The 18,541-nt window shown below is 53.5% G+C and overlaps 1 protein-coding gene across 3 annotated transcripts in view; it reads left to right on the plus strand.

Annotated features, from left to right (window-relative positions):
• The window catches only part of LOC140661807 (protein CEPU-1), a 357,918-nt gene that overhangs the window by 311,714 nt on the left and 27,663 nt on the right, over positions 1-18,541 (plus strand). For all 3 annotated transcript variants that reach the window (XM_072884532.1, XM_072884529.1, XM_072884530.1), the window contains one exon: positions 16,289-16,414. In XM_072884532.1, the coding sequence (XP_072740633.1) occupies positions 16,289-16,414 (126 nt within the window). The remainder of the gene's footprint in view (positions 1-16,288; positions 16,415-18,541) is intronic.

Raw genomic sequence — 18,541 nt, forward strand, 5'->3', positions numbered from 1 at the left:
GAGGTCACTGCAGTTTAATGTTACTGCAGTAATCTCTTTTGTTTTACTACATTAAAATATTTGTGGCGGAACGGCTGGACCGCTGTAACGCGATATCGCTACCTTAATGTTATTGTTACCATGGTAACGCTAATGGCGGCTCAATAACATTATTGCAATTTAATCTTACGACAATAAAATTAAAGGTGGAACGGTGAGACCTCACCGATGTAATGTTACTACAGTAACAGCATTGTTAGCGTAATCGTGGGAGCAGAGTCAACTCGTTGTAGTGTAACATCGGTACCAGCGCTTTATTGTTACTATAGTAACGCGGAGCATCCGCCGAAAGTCGCGGCAGGGGATGAATGGGAGGAGACGTCGCTGGCGTGCCGGTACTACAGCTACCCCAGGGCTGTCAGTACAGGAAGGGCACACCGGTATAAAGTCACCTTATTCGCCTAATTCCACGATTGTGGTGTTTTTATTGGGGCCTTTCTTCTTCTCCCTCCGTTGCCGGAGCTCTTCGGAGCGGGTCTGTTGTTTTAGCGGCAGTAACTCTGCAGGGAAGGATTTAAAGCATTGCCTCCATCTAGTTCCAGATCCTTCTGCCCAGCGTTTTATAGCATGTGGCTGTTATGGAGCGATAACGTTTTATATTTATATGTCATCTTTCATCGTGAAGGATCCCGGCACAAGCTACAAATTATTGCTGTGCTGCAGGGCCAGGCAGGCAACCCGGCACACGCTGCGTGTGAGAGGAGGGGGTTTCATCCAAGGGCACCGGAGCTCGCTTTGCTGCCCCAGAGAGACACACGCTGAGATACCTACCTGCTGAGCACTGATACCTATGTGGGTGAGAGTCTGCTTTGTTTAGAGGACTTATCCAGAGTCCCCAAACTTTTGGAGACAGGGCAGGGGTCTTCGTGCATCCCGAGCCGCACGCCCCAGGCAGCACCCGCCGTCCCCTGGGTGGGCACAGGGAAAAATCCCCCCCGTCCCAGCTGGCAGCGCAGCTTGTGTCGGGGCTGGAAAGGCACGGTGCAGGCCGTGGGGTAAGGGGACAGGGAGGATCGCTGCTGCAAAAGACATCTACTATTGCAACGCTGGTCGTTGCGTGGTTCGCTCGGCAGCTCAGCGTCGGGCATCAGTGCTTTGTGCAGCCCCAGGCGTGGGAGAGCGAGGGCGGGTACGGCTCGAGCGAGGGGAGTCCTGGCTGGGGCTGCGGGATTGAACGTCTTGGAGCATCTGTTCCTCAGGCTCGCTCGTTCAGCCCGCTTTCGTGGGGCTCCGATCTGACAAATGCTGTGAGGCAACTCGTACGCGTTGGTAGAGCGTGGCTGCTGGGATAGCTGTGGGTTTGCACAAGGCGCAGGTGACATCTCTGTGCCACGCACAGGCTCGCTGCAGTTTTCTCCAGCCTCCAGGGGAGGGAGTCAGAGCTGCCGATCTGTCCCCAGCATCGCAGCGGCATGTCCCTCGTCCTGCCTGGGCCGAGCATGCCGAGGGATACACGCTTGCCATGCGCCGCCCTTGCCATGCCGCCGCCCTTGCCATGCCGCCGCCCTTGCCATGCCGCCGCCCTTGCCATGCCGCCGCCCTTGCCATGCCGCCGCCCTTGCCATGCCGCCACCCTTGCCATGCCGCCGCCCTTGCCATGCCGCCGCCCTTGCCATGCCGCCGCCCTTGCCATGCCGCTGCCCTTGCCATGCCACCACGCTTGCCATGCCACTGCCCTTGCCGTGCCGCCGCCTGTGCCGTGCCGCCGCCTGTGCCATGCCGCCGCCCTTGCCATGCCACCGCGCTTGCCATGCTGCCACACTTGCCATGCCACCGCCATGCCGCCGCGCTTGCCATACCACCACACTTGCCATGCCACCGCCATGCCGCCGCCCGTGCCATGCCGCCGCCCTTGCCATGCCGCCGCGCTTGCCGTACCACCACACTTGCCATGCCACCACCATGCCGTACCACCACACTTGCCATGCCACCACCATGCCGCCACCCGTGCCATGCCGCCGTGCTTGCCATGCCACCACACCTGCCAGCCGGGTTCGATGCCCCGATTGCTAGCTTGCAGCCCTGAACTACCTACACCGCCTCCTCTCCTGCTTGGCAGGCAGGGATTTATCCTCCTGCTTTGAGCCCCTGTGCTCGCTCCTGGCTCGTCAGGAGATCTCCGTCCCTTGACAGCTCTTCTCGGTGCGTTTGAAACCTGAATTTGGGTGCGCTGCTGCCTGCCTGCCCGCGTTTTGCAAGCCCAGCCTCCAGCCCTAGCACAAATCTGGGCCTGTTCAGCGAGGCAGCTGCTCGGCTCCCCTTGTGCATCAGCATTTGATCTCTCTCCATGGGTATTTGGACTCTGACCACTGCAGTAATTCCTTGTTTGTCCTTTAATAAAAGACCCGTGAGCCCCCTTGACACCCGAGCTGGAATCGGTGGGACCTGGGGCGTCCTGCGTGCCAGCTCTTCGTGGCAATCTGGTACTGCATCCATCCTGCCAAACCGGCTCCTCCGGGAGTTACATGTTTGAAAACACGAGCAGTGGCTCATCTCCCTTTCAGTGTTTTTCTCCATCATTTGCTTTATTAAATATTGATTTTCTGTTGCATTATTAAACCTTAAGTCCCGAGCATAAATTCAGAGTTGATACTTTAATCTGGCTCTTCTTTTTGGCCTTTAGAGCTGATTGTTCTGGCCAGTTCCCCCAGAGGTGAGTCCAGAAGCCAGAGCCTGTTGCAGAGGCTTGAGGAATCGGAGAGCAGGAGCAGGGAGCTCTGCCCGCGGGGGTTTGGTCTGTTTGGTGCAGCCTTTGCCGTCGAAGGTGGGGTCCATGGGGATCCCGGCTTGCAATGCTGCACAGACCATGAGTGAAAGGATTTTGGGGAGCCATCAGCCAAGCTTTTCAGGGAAGTTTGTGTGTTGTTGGCTGGGGGAAGGATATAGCCCTCTCTTTTTTTGCTAGGGTGGAGAAATTGCAATCTGAAAGGGGACTTTAGTCTGGAGCCACTGCGCGGGCAGAGTGGCAGTGAGGCATCCCTCCACGTGCCCTGCTCTGTTTGCTCCCTGGAGTTTTTGCTGCCTTGCTCTGCCAAAATTGCCATGCTCAGGAGCAGTACTCTCTGCTGGGGCAGGAAGCCGCAGATGGCGATGTCTTGTCCTAAATGCATCTCTTAAAACACAGCTCCTGGGCGATGCTGTACAAAGCTGTGCTTTTCTACCGTGCAAATCCCCAGCGAAACCAGCATTTGGCCTCAGCCAAAACTCCAGGCAAAGCCAGAGAGATGCGGGTGGTGGGATTGCCGCCAGCGCCAGGCTCGAGAAAGCCACCGGCCAGGCGGGAGCAATGCAGGCAGCCACCAGCACGTCCCCGATAGCCAAGGTGGGTCGTGTTGACCCGCACCGGCTGGGCCCTGCTCGCCTCCCCTTCCCTATCAGAGAGCTGCATGCAGCCAGCCGCTGCCAAAGTCCCACGCTGCCAGCAACCAGGTGTCTGAACATGTTTCCAGAGCCAAGATAACTCCATGGCCAAAAGGGAGGAGGGGACAGCAGTGTGGCAGCGCTGGCAGGTTCAGGAGGATAAAAAAAATGGGAAGGAAAAAAAAAAAAAGCAGGCAGGGGAGGCTTGCAAACAGCTTTTGGATCCCCATCCAAACAGGGCATGCTGGGCGGCATGAAACCCACGCCTGGCAGCCTGAGCAGTGATTTAAAACCAGGCTCCCAGCAGCAGGGAAAGAGGCAGAGGGGGAAGCAGATGTGCACACAGTGCTGGAGATAAAGGAGAGGCCAAGGGAACAGCTGCCGAAGAGCCGGCCCGGCCCGGCCACCTCCTGCCGCAGGCACCGAGTGCTAGAAGACCTCCAGCAAATATCCACGAGCTTACGAATGGGCTGGAGGAGGTCACCGAGCCTGTGGGAAAATGACCGGGAGGACCAGGGGGGAAACGTGGTGTTTTCTGCACTGGTTTTGCTTTGGTCTCGAAGGAGAGGTTGAAGCTTGTAAAAGGGGAGTTGCACTGAAACATTGGGAGAGTTGTGATCTCATTTTACCCTTCTTTTCCTGTCCGTTCTGGTGCTGCAATGGAGGAGAAAGAGATTTCGAAATGGAGAAAAGGGAGGAAAAATGGGAAGCGGAGAATGAAAAGGCAAGGGCCTTCGGAAAAGATGTGGAAATGTGGTCTTGAAATATTTCTGGTTTGGGTTTTCCGGGTCTGGCTGGTTGTCTGCTTGCGAAGCTGGTGGTGTGGGATAGCAGCGAGTCCCTTCTGCCCCATCCCTCAGAAACTAGGGGGCTGTGTTCAATAGTGCAGGGCCAGATCCCTGGAAGAGCCCTACAGCACGGCCCCACCGGGTGCAGGGAGCGGACAGGGAGCTCTCGTTGCTCGAGGTGGACCCACGTGCTCATTTTTCATGTCTGGGTTGCTGGTCCCATCACGCCAGCAGTAGAGATGCCCAGAAGATTTCAGCTCTGGGTTCCTCTCCTTTCTCTTGGTAGCATCTAGTGTAAGACTGGGACGAGGCAGTGGAGGTGGCAGGACCCTGTCCTGACTTGCTGTCCTAGGTGAGATGAGATGAACAGGTCTCAATCCACCCCCTCGCTGCCAAAGCCTCCCCATCACCGAGCCCTTGCAGCGAACAGGCTCCCCGATTTGTACCCGGAGCTGTCCTTGCCTGGGCCCGCTTTGAGACGAGGAGTCAACAGAGATGTCTTCTCCATGGTTTGCCCTCCTTGTAATCCCTCCTCCTCCCAGCCAGCCCGAGAGCTTCAGCCTTTGATCCTCCTCCTCTTTTGCAAACACTTCTTTCTGCTCGTGGAATTAAATCTCTCTCGCAGTGTTTTCCTTCCCTATCTTTTCTTTTTGGCCGAGGCTGTCTGAAATATTATTTTTTTTCACTCCTTCAGCAGCAGGGCTATATAATTGATGGCCTCGCCAAGCTTTCCGAGCTGAACATTAAACCCTTCCTGCCTTGGCTCCGACCGGAGTTCATTACTTTCTGAAAAGCTTTGTTGTCTGTTTGTGCTCAGATGATTGTTGTCGTGGAGGGGAGGATGTTGTCAGCAGAGAGAGGGGAGGAGGGGCTGGATTTGGCCAGGACTGCTTTGTAATCAAATCCTGCTCTCTTTCTTTTTAGCGAATTTTTGAGTGGAAAAGGCCTCTTTTAGCAAAATTGAAATACCGGCACCCTCCCGAAGGCAGGAGTACAAGACTCAGGCCCCTAATTAACGTGCAGCAAAAGGTTGTTTCGCTCTTGGGGGCGGCAGGAAAATGCTGCTTTGCAAATTGCCTGCGAGAGCGATGCTCGGCCCCAGGCAGGCGGGAGCAGGGGGCTGCTCTGATTGCCACGGGCTTAATACCTGGGCTTCTTGGTGAGCCTGTTGTGGTCATCCTCCCAAGCTTTTGCATCCCACGAGCTGCTCCGGGACAGGCGAGCCCCGTGCAGTGCTGGCAGAGTCCCTCCAGCACCATGATTTCCTTACTCTGGTGCTGGGGGTCACTGGGTGGGTGTGTTTTTGCATGATGCATGATGTGGTTTTGCATGATGTGTTTTTGCGTGATGCAAATCGCTTTCTGCATCTTTCGGCCTTTGCTGGCAAGACGAAGCAGAAGTGCTTTCTCTGGTTTGCCCTACTACCGATGCTTCTTCTGGCTCCCCGTCTACCTCCGTGGTTTTTCAGCACTTAAAACACAGCAAGGCTGAGGTGATTACAAGGATTGGAGACACTTCCCTGCCAACAAGTAATTGATTTATTAAAGACATTACAATACATTCATGGTTGAGCGTAAGAGTTTCCTTTGAACTCGCTCGAAAATCCAAAGGGATTGTGCCTGTTTGCAAGTACCGCGGGCAGAATAAATCTGCGCTCCCCCATCGCCTCCCCCCCGCCCCGCGCCACCGCAATTTCATTTCCCTTTCACTGGCGCAAGTAAATATCACAGCTCGACAACTCCAGTCCAGTGACTGGTGTGATCCAATTTAATAGCATTTAAAAATTCAAAGTGATTGTTAGCCAAATGGAAATGTAAGATTTCATACCCAGCCTGCCTTGGGGAGGAAAGGAAGAATGAGGGAGGGTGCGGGGGATGTAGACAAATGGACTAGATAAAAAATAATGGAAAGTAACTTAATTAAAGAGGCTCGAGCCAAGTTAAAAACAGTAATGATTTTGAATCGGAGAACCACAGGTTTTAAAAATGAAAGGGAAAGAGAAAAGAAAGGAAAGGAAACTGTGGATAAAGAGCCTCCGAAATTATTAAATGGGAGGAGAAGGAGGCATAGGAAGGAAGGGGTAAAAATAGTCCTTCCGTGAAAAGCAGGAGCACATGGGGAATAGACGGTGCCGTTGATGAGGCTGGGCATTAGGAAGACAAATAGGGAAATTAAAGGATGCTCTGGGGGGAGATAACTCCCTGTGGCTTTTCTGGCATTCTCGGAGGCATGGGGGTGGCCAAGAAGGCGGCTAGTGGGCTTCGTTTAGGAGGAATGGGAAATGTAGGAGCAGTCCTAATGGAAAAGGAGAACAACCCCCGCATACTCGGGGCACACCGATATCCCTGCCTTGCGGCAGCGTTGCTCCCTCCTTTCCCTTTGCTTTTAACTCTGTCAAGCGTTGCCTACTGGGGTTGAAATTTGGTGGTGAAATTTCAGTTGCCCCTCTGTGTACACGGATATCCTGCTGTGCTCTCTACCACCTGATGACTAATTTTTAACCGCAGCGCTCTCGTCTGGTGCGGCCCGTTGGAAATATCTGGCCTGGCAGCCATCCCTGTGACTTTTCCGTGGCTTCCCGAGCACCGTGGAGCCTGAAAAGCAGGCGCTGGTGGAGCATCGATCCGAACGGGCGCTTTTGGGCCATCTGCTCTTTGGGCCTCATTTCTCCACCTGTAAAGTGGGGATAATAACACTCCCTTATCTCACCGGGGTGTTTTGATGATAGGGTTATTAACGCCCGCACTGCTGGCAGACCCCGAGAAGGCAGAGGCGGTGATGTGCACAGGTACCGAGAGAAGCCGGGCACGCGCGGGAAAGCGTCGTCCTCGGGGTGCGTGAGCTGGGAAGGTGAGTTAAGGCAGCAGAGACCAACCCTACCTCTACCCTTGCTGAAATTTCTGAGGGCTAAACCCTGCAGTGCTAAGACCGCTCTTTTAAGGACATTTTAAGCTGCGGGAAGGATGGTGTGCGTCATTGCACGGACTCTGGTTCGCGGGCTTCTGCTCTCCTGCTTGTTTCTGGCTGTTTTGGCCAAGCCTTGGGTTGATCCCCTGGGTTTGGGGCAGTTGGCGTGTTGGGTCAGGGTGGATGCTTGAAGGTGCCTCGTGACCCTTGGCTGCGCAGTGGAGTACAGGACCAGAAGGTACAGGTAGGTAGCAGAAGGTACAGGACCATGGGAGGAGGGAGGAAGTCTGGGGGAGCTCCTGGAGCCCAGGGAGGAGAGCCTGCAAGAGCAAGGTTGTGTAAAGAAATGACTCAGGGGAGGAAGGAGTGGACCAAGGCAGCTTTGGGAAGGTAGACCTGCCTCTGCCGGAGTGATGGATGGGTTCACAAGTCTTGTGTGAAGAGAGGTGTTCCCATGGGGACAGGAGGAGTGGCAGCATCTGGAGGCGTAAATCACCTCACCTGCGGTTCATTTTGAACTGCTGAGCCTTGCCGACCTCCTGCTTTATAAGCAGATGAACAAAAGGTCTGGTCATAAGGAGCAGCCTCCAGACCACCTCATCAGAGAATAATAGGGTTGTGCTCCCTGCCGGATCCATTAATTTTTCGCTGCAGTCAAAGGCGATCACAGGAAGAAGCCCAAGCAGAAGTAAAGGCTCTGGCTGGAGCATGAGGAGGCACCTGCAAGGGCTGGAGCCTGGTGTGCAGAGGGCTTGGGAACGACGGGAGGAAAGGGGCTGTTTGGGGACAAGCGGTGATGGCAACGACACCTGTATTGTTCGAGATTGTTTGCGTCCAACCCTGCTCCCCGCACCAACGAGGGCAGCTCTCTGCACATCCACCTCTTGCTCCCCGTTGCATCCCTCCCCTAAGCCGGATGCCGGCGTGGTGCCTAAAAGTAGTTCGCAAGCGGTGAGGGCCGGGAGGGCTGAGGATGCAGCCTGCGTCCATCTGCTGTCTCCTTTTTCATGTGTTCAAGAGCCCCGTGGGACAAAGGCTGTATTTTTGTGTCTTGTCAGTACAGCACCCAGTGCAGTGGGGTCTGAGGATGTCAAAAATGTTGTAGGGGAGCTTGGGAGGGGAGGAGGGATGTAAATAGTTGGATAAATAGAGGCGAAAGGGACACAGATAGACCCAGAAGATACAAAATAGACTTCAGCTGCGATTCTGTCAAAACTTGGGGCTGTCACTCGGTTCCACCATGAATCTTGATGGTTTTTGAAGTAAAACCATCAGGCGCCTGGCGTCCGTCGCAGCATTTTGGGAAGCGCCGCTCATCCTCCTGCAAGGACGGGCAAGCTGCCGCGCTTTCCCTGGGCACGGGCTGCGTGGCTCCTCGAATTAGATTAGTGTCAGTGTGGAAAGTGTAATCATAAACACTTACTTTGTGCTCGAGTCGGGGGAGAGGGAGCACGAGTGCCAGAGCGCGGAGATAAGAACAAATATGCAAAGGCGTAGTGTGTTTTTAATGGAAGGGAGATTTATTTCTCTCTGTGTCTTTTTAAGCCTCTAGATAGATCATAAAAAAACCCAACCCAACCCACACACAACCTGTCTGCCTGAAATAGCCGAAATGTAATTTAAAGAGCATCATTTTAACTAATACTTCACTTCAGAGACACCTGCCCTATATTCATTGGAGATGCGGGCTGCATTAGAGCATCTGATGTGTCTTTGGAAAGGATGTTGGAGCTCCTTTGTGCCTGCCGGCTCCCTGTTGACAAGCGAAGTGGTGCAGGGCTGGTTCGGCGTGCTCGGCCCTCTGCGTGATGCTTGCTCCTCGTGGACGGAGAGCTGGGGGGGCACAGGGAGAGCCCCCCACTCTCCGGGAGCGGGGCTGGGAGCAGGACCTGCACCGTCAGCGCGGGGCATGGCCCCTTGTCCTCTGGCTGATTTTGGGGAGGGGAGCTGAGGTTTCACGCCGAGTTGAGCAGGACAGTGTGTGCTGATGGACCAGATTGAGGAATATCATGTAAACTTGCCGCTCGTTGGAAGTGCTATTTGCAGGAGCATCCACTCGGGATGCACGCCCTAAACTAGATCTGCGCATCTTGGCTTACGTGAGCCCTGGCTACACAAAGGACGTGGCTGGTAGGACTGTCCCTGTGCAGAAATCTCCCCACCTACAGTTCCTGTGACCATAGGCTCTGGGTATCTTATCATCTCTTATGCTGTTGTCTTCGTAATAAGCATGCGAGGAAGAGAAATACTTGTCATTGCATTGATAGAGAGTTGAGACCCAAAGAGACGGAGCGTTTTGCCTAGGACTCCTCTGGAGCAGGGAGCGGTGCAGGCATCAACCCATCCTTCTCTGCAGCTTATTGACCAGCAGCAAGGAGGCTTTTCTAACATTAAAAAAAAAAAAGGAAATTCCACGAATCATGATTTTCTCCTGGAACGTGACTTGGTAGAGGAGAGGATCCAGCGCTGTCCTGCATCCCTCAGGAGATGGCAGTGCAGGGGCTGGTCCCAGACAGCTTTGAGATCCCGGCGGTTTGCTTCTGCTGGGGGACAGCTATCCAGAACGAGGGAGTGTGGGGACGAGCGGGAGGAAAGACAGGGAGAGGAGAGCTATTGTCAAATCCCTAGCTTGCCCTTTCTGATCTGAAGTTCACTTGTAATATTTTTCTCGACTCGGGTTGCTAATGCGTTTTGTTCTCCAGAGTGCGCGTGGCCCGACTTCCCGCACAGCCTTTAATTAGTTTCTGGATGATGACATCTCCGCTGAGAATCATCTCGTCGTGTCCCTCCGATCTCAGGGGGAGATAAAAGAATCTAATAAAGACATTCAGCATTTCTAGGTGATGGGTTTGACAAGCTTTGTATTAACAAGAAGTCGCGTTCAAACTTTCTTGGGCGCCCTCGGCACGCTGCGGCTCATCCCCACGCGGGGACTTTTCCCAGGGGGTCTGACGGAGCCTCCACCAGCGCCTGGTGGGACGGGAGGGGCAGAGCCGGGGACCCTGCGTCCCCAGACAGGGTGACACGGAGTCACAGTCGCTTTGATGGTCACCGCGGAGGTAGCTGTGAGAGAGGCTGTCGTGCTTTGAGGAGAGGTGTCAATGATGCTGGAAAGATGATGCAGGTGTCTCAAGATCCTTCAATTTTCTGCTTTTTATGAGGCGTTGCTTGACTTGCAGGGGGGAATCCCAGGTGGCTCGGGGTGCAAGAACTGGAAACTAGATCCTTGCTCCCTGCGGCGTGCGTGGAGCTGAAAATGAGATCTGTCTAGACAGGGAGCTGAACCATCACACAGTCCTTGTTAGTCTGCATTTCTTCACAGTTAACGGATGCAAACACTTTGTTCTTACATCTTTATGGGGTTCTTTGGGTTTTTGGGTGTTGTGGTTTTTTGGGTTTTTGGTTTTTTTTGAAAGAGGAGTATGAAGTAGTTTATAAAGGAGATCAGCATCATTAAACTCCTTTTAGAGAAGGCAACAAAGTCCACAGCAGTGCCACGACTTCCTTTGGGCATCGTAACGTGAAAGCAGAACTCAGGTCTCCCAAACCTGAATGATGGATTCTGCCTGCTCTATAAAGCTGCTTATTAATAGTCATGCTAAGCAAACTCTTGCTTGATTCCCCAAAGGTGTGGAGCTTGGTGTCAGGTGTTTCTTCCTTTTCGTGGTAGGAAAAAAGCTGTAGATCCCTCCAGAGCCTTGAAAGCAGGGACCAAGTCTAGCCAGGCAGCACCCCGGCTCCTTAGGGTAGCGGCAATCTGAATCCAGGGTGGTGACGTTGACCCATCCGAAAGTCAGAAAAAAGTCCTTGTGCTGGAGACTCTACTCTCCTTTCGTGCCATGTTTATTCTGCCATATCCCTTGTTGACTGCAGTAGGAGTATCACTGATTTATGCTGTCGTAAGTGGAATCAGATTGGGCTCCCTTTTGGCACTTAGCTATAAAGTTTGTCTGCAGAAACCCTGCTGCTTATGTGGTGAATTATACCCGCGTTCACAAATACTTTACTAATGAATGATTGGAAACGTCTTGTTTCCCCCCTCCTCCTCTGACTTATTACGATGCCGTGCCGTATAACCTGCTGCAGAGACGGGCATAAAAAATTTTGCGTCCTCCAAGCTCGGGAGAGCTGTGCTGCAACAGGAGCCGTTATCTACTTGGGAAATCATTTAGACACATCTCAGTGCCGTATGACACATCTCATTACGCCTTGCTTTAAAACGAGCAATTGCCATTAGTTATTTATTAATTGCTTATTAAGGTCGTTACGTATGTCCTCTTCATTTCCAGGCTGCTTTCTTCATGTCTTCGGCTGCCGCCAGGTTTGCGCAGAGGCTCGGTCCCTCGGCAAAGCCCAGCCGAACCTGGGGAAGGGGGAAATTGTGCAAACGCAGGGCAGAGGCAGCGCCGGGGGGCAGGATCGGCTCCTGTAATTGTAAGGTTTTTGTCTACAAGCCTACGTGACTGAGCAACGTAGCTGGAAGCAGGCTGTAAGGCTGTGTTTGCCCTTCCTCGCACCCCGTGGACTTCAATACGGCGCCTGAGCTGTGTTGATACGATGGCAGGATGAAGCCCTCTCTGCTTTTCTCTTAATTATGGTTGTGTTAGAGTGGCGCAAACTGATTTAAAAGCCCATTATAATACACCTGTAATTGAAGGCGCAGGTCTCTCAATTGGCTCTCTGCCTTCCTTAAAAAGCAGAAAGGTTTTGAACACAAGAGGGAGAAGGCACAATGGAGGTGCCTGGCGCTGCGGCAGCGGGAGCACCGTTCCTTCTCCCAGCCCGGCGGCTGCTGCCCGAGAAGTGGAAGCTGCTCTGGCTGCAACCTGGAGGAGTTGCATGGGGAGCCCGATACTGGGGTCCCTGCCTGGCTCTCAGTCCCAGGTGGCCTTGGTGGACCCCGCCATCATTGGCATGGGAGCATGGGCTCGGTCCGACTCGTAGCATGGCCGCGAGCAGGGCTGGGGCAGCCAGGGCTCTCGCTCGCCGAGTCCCAGAGGCAGGACCCATGGTAGCAGCACTCTGTAAAACACGGGGAAGTCTGTGGGTGACGGCGGTAAGAGGCTGTTATTAAAAGCAGGAGCAGCAGCAGCCTGATGTTCAGGAAGCTGCCAGTGCACATCACAGATCGCCCGCAGAACGCAAGTCTGAATCTCCCTCTTTTTCTTTCTTCGAGACGCTTTTATAGTTGTTCTTTGTTGTTTCCTTTGATCTGGAGCAGATGTTGCTCGTGCTGGAAGATGGAGGTTTGCATGTTTTATGAGGGGGAAGCAAGGCACTGCTAGGCTTACCGGGAGAGCCCGCTCGCTCGCCGGCTGCTGCTGGGGGCTGCGAGTCCCGCCGCAGTGCAGGGCGCTTCGCTGGGGCGAGCTCCCGCACGAGAAGGGATTTGCAGGTCTGGAAAGGTGACACGTGTGTTTCCGCGCTACTTGCTTGGCTCCCAAAACTGGGTAGAAAGGAGGTGGTTAAGGGAAAAAAGTGCAATTACTCCTGAAGGCACCCAACTTGGTGAGGCTCATCTGAGGTCTCCTTCCCTGTCTCCGGTGGAGAGGTTGCTCCAGATCCACGCTCCCCTAATACTCAGGGATCTCCTTGCCTCTCGCCCGATGCGTGGCTGAAATTTGGGGTGCCCAGGGAGCCCAGCTGTGCCAAGGGGTGCGGCAGGAGACAGCGGCAGGGACACGGTGTCAGGGAGAGGCAAGCACGGGCAGCAGCACGGCCATTGCATGCAAGGAAGGTGGATGGGGAAGTCACGATGATAGGAGATGGCAGGGCCAAGGGTTACGTGCATGGGAGGCGTGAGCTTTTGCACCTGTGTTTGCTCCGGGACGGGCGTTTGGAGGTGAAAGCGTAGCGGGGATATAGTCGGTGCCAGTGGCAGGAGGGTGTCTGTGCGCCAGGGAATATATCTGTGTAGGCAAGTGCATATGCTTGGATCCGTAAAGACATATATCACCTGACTGAACACCCTCGAACGTGTAACGCGCCATATGGTTTGGTTAAATATTTAAGCAAGCTGCTTTCTGTCTCGGGGACTCCGTGTGTGCGAGCGAGCACCAAGTCCAGGCAAACTGGGGGCATGCCCTGGGCACCTGCGGAGGGCTGCAGTGGCTGAGAGCAGTCCAGAGACCTTTCCCATCATCATGGCAAGGATAGGGGAAAAAAAGAAGTCAGATCGATAAAACACCAGCCCGTCTCTGGGGAAATCTGCGCTGTGTAACTGGAGCAGCTTGGCCAACACTGCCATGTTTAATCACTTCTGAGCAAGAGAGATGCTGAACACAAAAGGACTGCCCGCAAGGAGAGGGTTCCCGCCTGGGAAGCCTGCATTTATTTAGCTTTATTTATTTATTCATTCCCACAGGGGTGCAGCTCCATCTGCGTCCCGCATTCAGCATAAGAAATTTCTCCTCTGCCCCATTGCTGCAGAAATGCCAGCTGACGGTGAAAGCGTTTTAATGCAGAGGGAACGGGAGCCCCGGTGACCGTTAAATAAAATTAAATATATACTTGCATCACTTATTTATTAAGGTTTCCCTCCCTAGTGTGGTAAAAGCCTTACAACATACCTGTTCAGTCCCCAGAAAGGCATTTTAAATAGTTCGTGTGGTTAATTATTCAAACGTTTAATTAGCATACAATAACTGTCGTGTTAAATCCTACCACTGCACATTTAATTTAAGGGTTAGCTAACGACTTCGCTGACGTTGTCGCTCTGGTTTACTTCCCAGCCATTCCTGCCTCATCTCATCCCAGATGGGCCACAGTAAATTGCCTGTCCCAGGCTCGCCGGGGCACGGTGGGCTTTTTCCCCAGCGCACGAGCGGCTCGAGCTGCTTTTGTGCTTGTCGGAGAGAGTTGCAAAGTCTCCTGTTGCCCGGCCAAGCAGCAATGCAATCATCTCTCCTCCTCTGCCTGATGGAGCAAAATTTAAATCTCCTGCTGTATTGCTGAGGAGGAGGATGTAACGCTCGTGTTTCGGGAAATCCAGGTTCAATTTGTTTTAATTATGTTTTAGAATCTGGTCAGTTGATTTGATTACAGATTTTTGTCTCTCGCCTGGGCGGGTGCAAATCCGTGTATGCACTACCAGAGTCGCGGTGCAAAGTCTGGCTTGATTTTTTTTTTTAATTTTTATTTTTTAAAGTCTCAGTGAGCTCTGCAAAACAAGCTGAATGGGGTTGATGTAGATTCAGTAGTTAAAAACATCAGAAAGGTTCCTGTGTGATTTAGCGAGCATCGCATTGAAGATGATAGATATTGCTCTAGTTTTGTCGGGACTTACAGCTGGAAGCTATTGCTTCTTCCCGGGTGATGGCAGGCAATTCACTGCGCCTCCACTTGTCTCGTTCCACCTCTCTGAAATGGCAACGGTAATACCTCCTTGGCCTATTTTTGTTGTCCAGACCGTAAGCTCGCTCTTTTTAAAGCGCACATGGGTTTCCTGGCTAGCGGTCCCAGCCTCGCCAGGAACACGGCGGGGCAATCGTAGTGCCGTTGTAATTAATTGCATCTCCTCAGTGGACTACCTGGCTATGGGCAGAGCATCTCCCAGCTCCGTGCGGGCCGGTGGTCCCAGGAGGCATGTGCTGTCTCCTTACACTGGGCTTAATGACACTGATGCATATTAATATTTCTTTCGGTGTCGTCTTCATGCCCTCCATTGCCCAGCCCCAGAGACCCCACTGTTCTGGGAGCATCTGATCCATAGTTGTCCTCCGGTGCGTGATTAGCAGATTAGCTGTCGTGCCCAGAGCAGCAAAAAAAATGAACTCCCAGAAGCCCTTCAAAACAGAGAATAATTCATTACCCACCTTGATTTCCACTTAAAATGTACTTTAACTACACTTCCAACTACAAACCCTAAATCACCCTCATGTTCACAAAAAATCCATCATTTTTTATTTTATTGCACGGCACTGGCATGACATAATCCCTTCCAGAGCGTCTTGGAGTGCTTTACGGATCAATAAATTACTTACCTGCACAGCAGAGGCAATGCGTGCAAGGCCATTGCAGTCATTCCAGCTCGGTGCAGCCCCGGGAAGGTGTGGGAGGTGGGGAGAGGCAGGGAAGGGGTGCGCGGGAGTGGGGTCCAAGCCAGGAACAGGGGTGTTGCAATGGTCTGGGCTGCAGCTTCAAGCAGGTCGATGAACGGGGCTCGCCCGGGGAGGGTGGAAGGAGCAGGATGCTTTGCAAGTGATTTGTGACTCTCCTGCAAAGCGCCGCAGTGGGGTGCCAATCCGCTGCTAGGCTCTGGAGAATGGCCTGAAAAAAAATAAACCGAGGAAGGTGATGGTCTTTATTATGTTCTGCAGGTGCAGGCTGATAACGGCAGCCAATCGTTTTTCTCGTACAGCCCTGCCGTAGAGCTCGTAGAAACCCCGGCCCTCCCCGGCAGCCGCATCGCGTCTTCCGCTCACGCAGCAGCAGGGGCCGAGCGCTCCCTGCTTGCTCCTCATCCCTTCCCCTTCTCAACCCCCCTTCTTGTCACCCCCCGTCCTGTATGTGCGTCCTCTCTTTGGGTCTGGGCCCCATGTATCTGACCCGCTCCTGAGTGCTCATGATCGCGGTGCCAATGCAGTGGGATGGCTTTCGTCCCGATTAAATTTCCCGTCCTTTGCACGATGGTAGACCTTAGAGGCTCGTCCGTGGACTTCTCGTCTTCATGCCCAGCTCCCCTTAGTGCTTTTCTGGTTGCAAGGGCATGACAGAGAGCCTGCATGGCTGCAGAAAGAGCTGCAAGCCATGTGCATGCTTTGGGTGCTCTTGTTGCTCCAGGAGCGACTGCTGCCTTTGGAGGAGTTTAAAGGGGGTGGATGGTGTTTTCTCGGTAGGATGCAGCTCTGCTGGAAAGGGTTCGTCGTGGCTGGGAGGACATGATGAGTCCTGGAAGCGGGGTGGGGAAGAAGTACTGTCTCGCACACCACGGAGGTGCTGAGGAGGAGCTGTCTCGAGCCTCCCTGAGATGACTGAATCCCCTCTGGCTACAATTTCTTCCCATTTCAACCCTGTCTTCTCTGCCCCCCCCTTTCCCCTGTGTGTTCCTGTCAAGTCAGATGAGACTGATGGGCTACTGCATAGCTTGTCGAGGTGGAGGGAGGAAAGCAATTCAGCTGACTTCACTCACATTTTGAGATTTGAGTCGGAGCAGACCCGGTTGCATTTTCATTTCCCTCTTTGTGTCATTGCAGTGTCTCCGAAAATCACCGAGATCTCTTCTGACATCTCCATCAACGAGGGCGGCAACGTCAGCCTCACCTGCATAGCCACGGGCAGGCCAGATCCAACAATCACCTGGAGACACATCTCGCCCAAAGGTAAGAGCCAAACATTACCAGAAATATCCTGGGATTCGCGAGCGGCTGGGGAGGTATGGTTGGCTGGTTGATGTGGCACTTCAGTTGCAAAGAGAAGGTGATGTGCACCGAAAGGATGTGACTTAATGCAGGAGTTGATGACTCTGGTGGAGAAACATCCATCTTGGTGCTCTGGGAGAGGAGCTTATGGTTTTGCTCGTGTGGAGGACCGGCAGTAGGTACCAGGTTGGGATTGAATGTGCTTGTCCGGCCCTATTTTGAAAACTTTTTGGGGAATTCTCGCACGTTGCTTCAAAGGAGGACTGTAAATAGTGCAAATGAGCAGGATAACACATGAAGCATTAATTGGTGGCCTTGTTAATTGGTAAGCAAACCCTGAGCAGAACTGCGTGGGTGTGACTGCTGGGAAGCAAATTCCCATACATGCCCGTTCGGGAGCATATTATTTCAAAACCGTTTCCCAGCTGCTTTTTGGCATTTGCTTTGCATTTTGCTGCCCTGTTATTCCCAGGTGGCTGCAAGGTTCTCACCGATGAGCTGGGGGTGAGATCTGGGGGCTTTGGGGTGGGACAAGGCATCCAGCCAAGGGGCAGTGCCTGGCTCTGATCCTCTGATCCCATCTAAGTGCTTCAGTTCAACCTCAGTCATTTTTCCCCTGAGGTTTTACCAGCATGGGCTGCTGTCCCAGACAACTGCCTCCAGTTCTCCTCGGGGACCCCCCGGCCGGGCTGTCCGGCAGCTGAAGGAGACGACACAGAGGCGGCAGTGATGGATGGTGCCGCCTCTGCTCTCTCTGTTCAGCTGCCTGACAATGGCTGCGGTGTCTCGGTGCAGCTCCATTGATTTTTTCCTATTTGTCTGCGCTGTAGCAAACTGCTGGGCCAGGTCCAACGCTCTCCATAGCCCAGGCAGAGAGCGCGCCGAGTCGCTGGCATCTCAGCCCCTTCCCTTGACAGGAGCCTCTGTAGAAATCGTTCCCCCCGCCCTGGTGCACGTGTTGGCTTATCCACCTTAGGTGGTCGTGCCTCCGAGACGGTGGCCTTCGGTCGGGGCCTGTGCGTGGATAAATGATGAAATGCAGGGTGCAGACCCGTGTGCTCGTCTCCGGCCCCGAGCATCTATCCATGGCATCGAGGTAGCTGTCACTGTATCTGCCACCATCAGGCAGCATTTATGGTTGAGGCAGTCCGTGTGCTCCCACCTTGAAGCCTTTTTTTCTTTCTCCTCTTCCCCTTGTCTACCCTGACAATGTCTTTTTGTCTCGCTTGAGCTCCTCACCGCCTGTTTTTCACATGCATCTCGTTTTCCCTGCATCCCCTCCTGCTCCCCCAGGACCCTCCTCTCCCACTCCTGTGCCCCTCGCTGCCTTCTCCTGCACGCCATCCATCCTCTCCTAACCAGGCTCCCGGCTTATGATGCCTCTGTCTTTCGCGAGGGCGATTTTCTGTGTTTGCTGCCATCCAGCAGGTTTCTTTCCCCGGGGAATCTTTACCTGCGCTTGAACCAGATGTTTCCATTTTACTTAGGACTTAGCTGCTATGGAAACTGAGGATGCACCAGGAGAGGAAGAGTGAGCTAATCAGAAATTACCTGTGGCGCTGTGTAATTTGCAGCAGCAGCTCTTACCTGATTTTGGCCATGATTAGGCATTCTGCTTTCAAAACTCAAAGGGAACAAATGATCACAGAGATTTACTTGAGTCTGGCCTCCTGCTGATGGAGGGTGCTGAGCCCAGAGGTGGCCCAAGACAACTTCTGCCCGTCTCCGTAGGCAGCTCCTCTGTTTCTCTCTCTGGGTCTGCCAAGCCACCAAGGGGGACCTCTACTTCTCCATTTTGCATTCAGCGCACATAGGAGAGACGAGGATTGCAAGCGTGGCGACTGCAATAAGAGCCAGGGCGGGTGCACAGAGGTGCTACAGCAGATGCCGAGACGGTAACCCTTTCTTTAGTAGGATGTACTCTAATTTGGAGAGCCGGGAGTGAGTGGGGACCCAAAGCTAGCTGCCAGCCCCTCTCTTGGTTGTAGGTCTGCCTCGCCGCTCATCCCCGGGGAAGTCCCGAGCGAGCCGCCTCCTGTTGCTTCTTGCCGTCTTTCTCCCTCTCGCTTGGAGTGGTGGAGAAAAGGG

This window comes from Ciconia boyciana, chromosome 20 (assembly GCF_034638445.1).
Source record: "Ciconia boyciana chromosome 20, ASM3463844v1, whole genome shotgun sequence".
NCBI lineage: Eukaryota > Metazoa > Chordata > Aves > Ciconiiformes > Ciconiidae > Ciconia > Ciconia boyciana.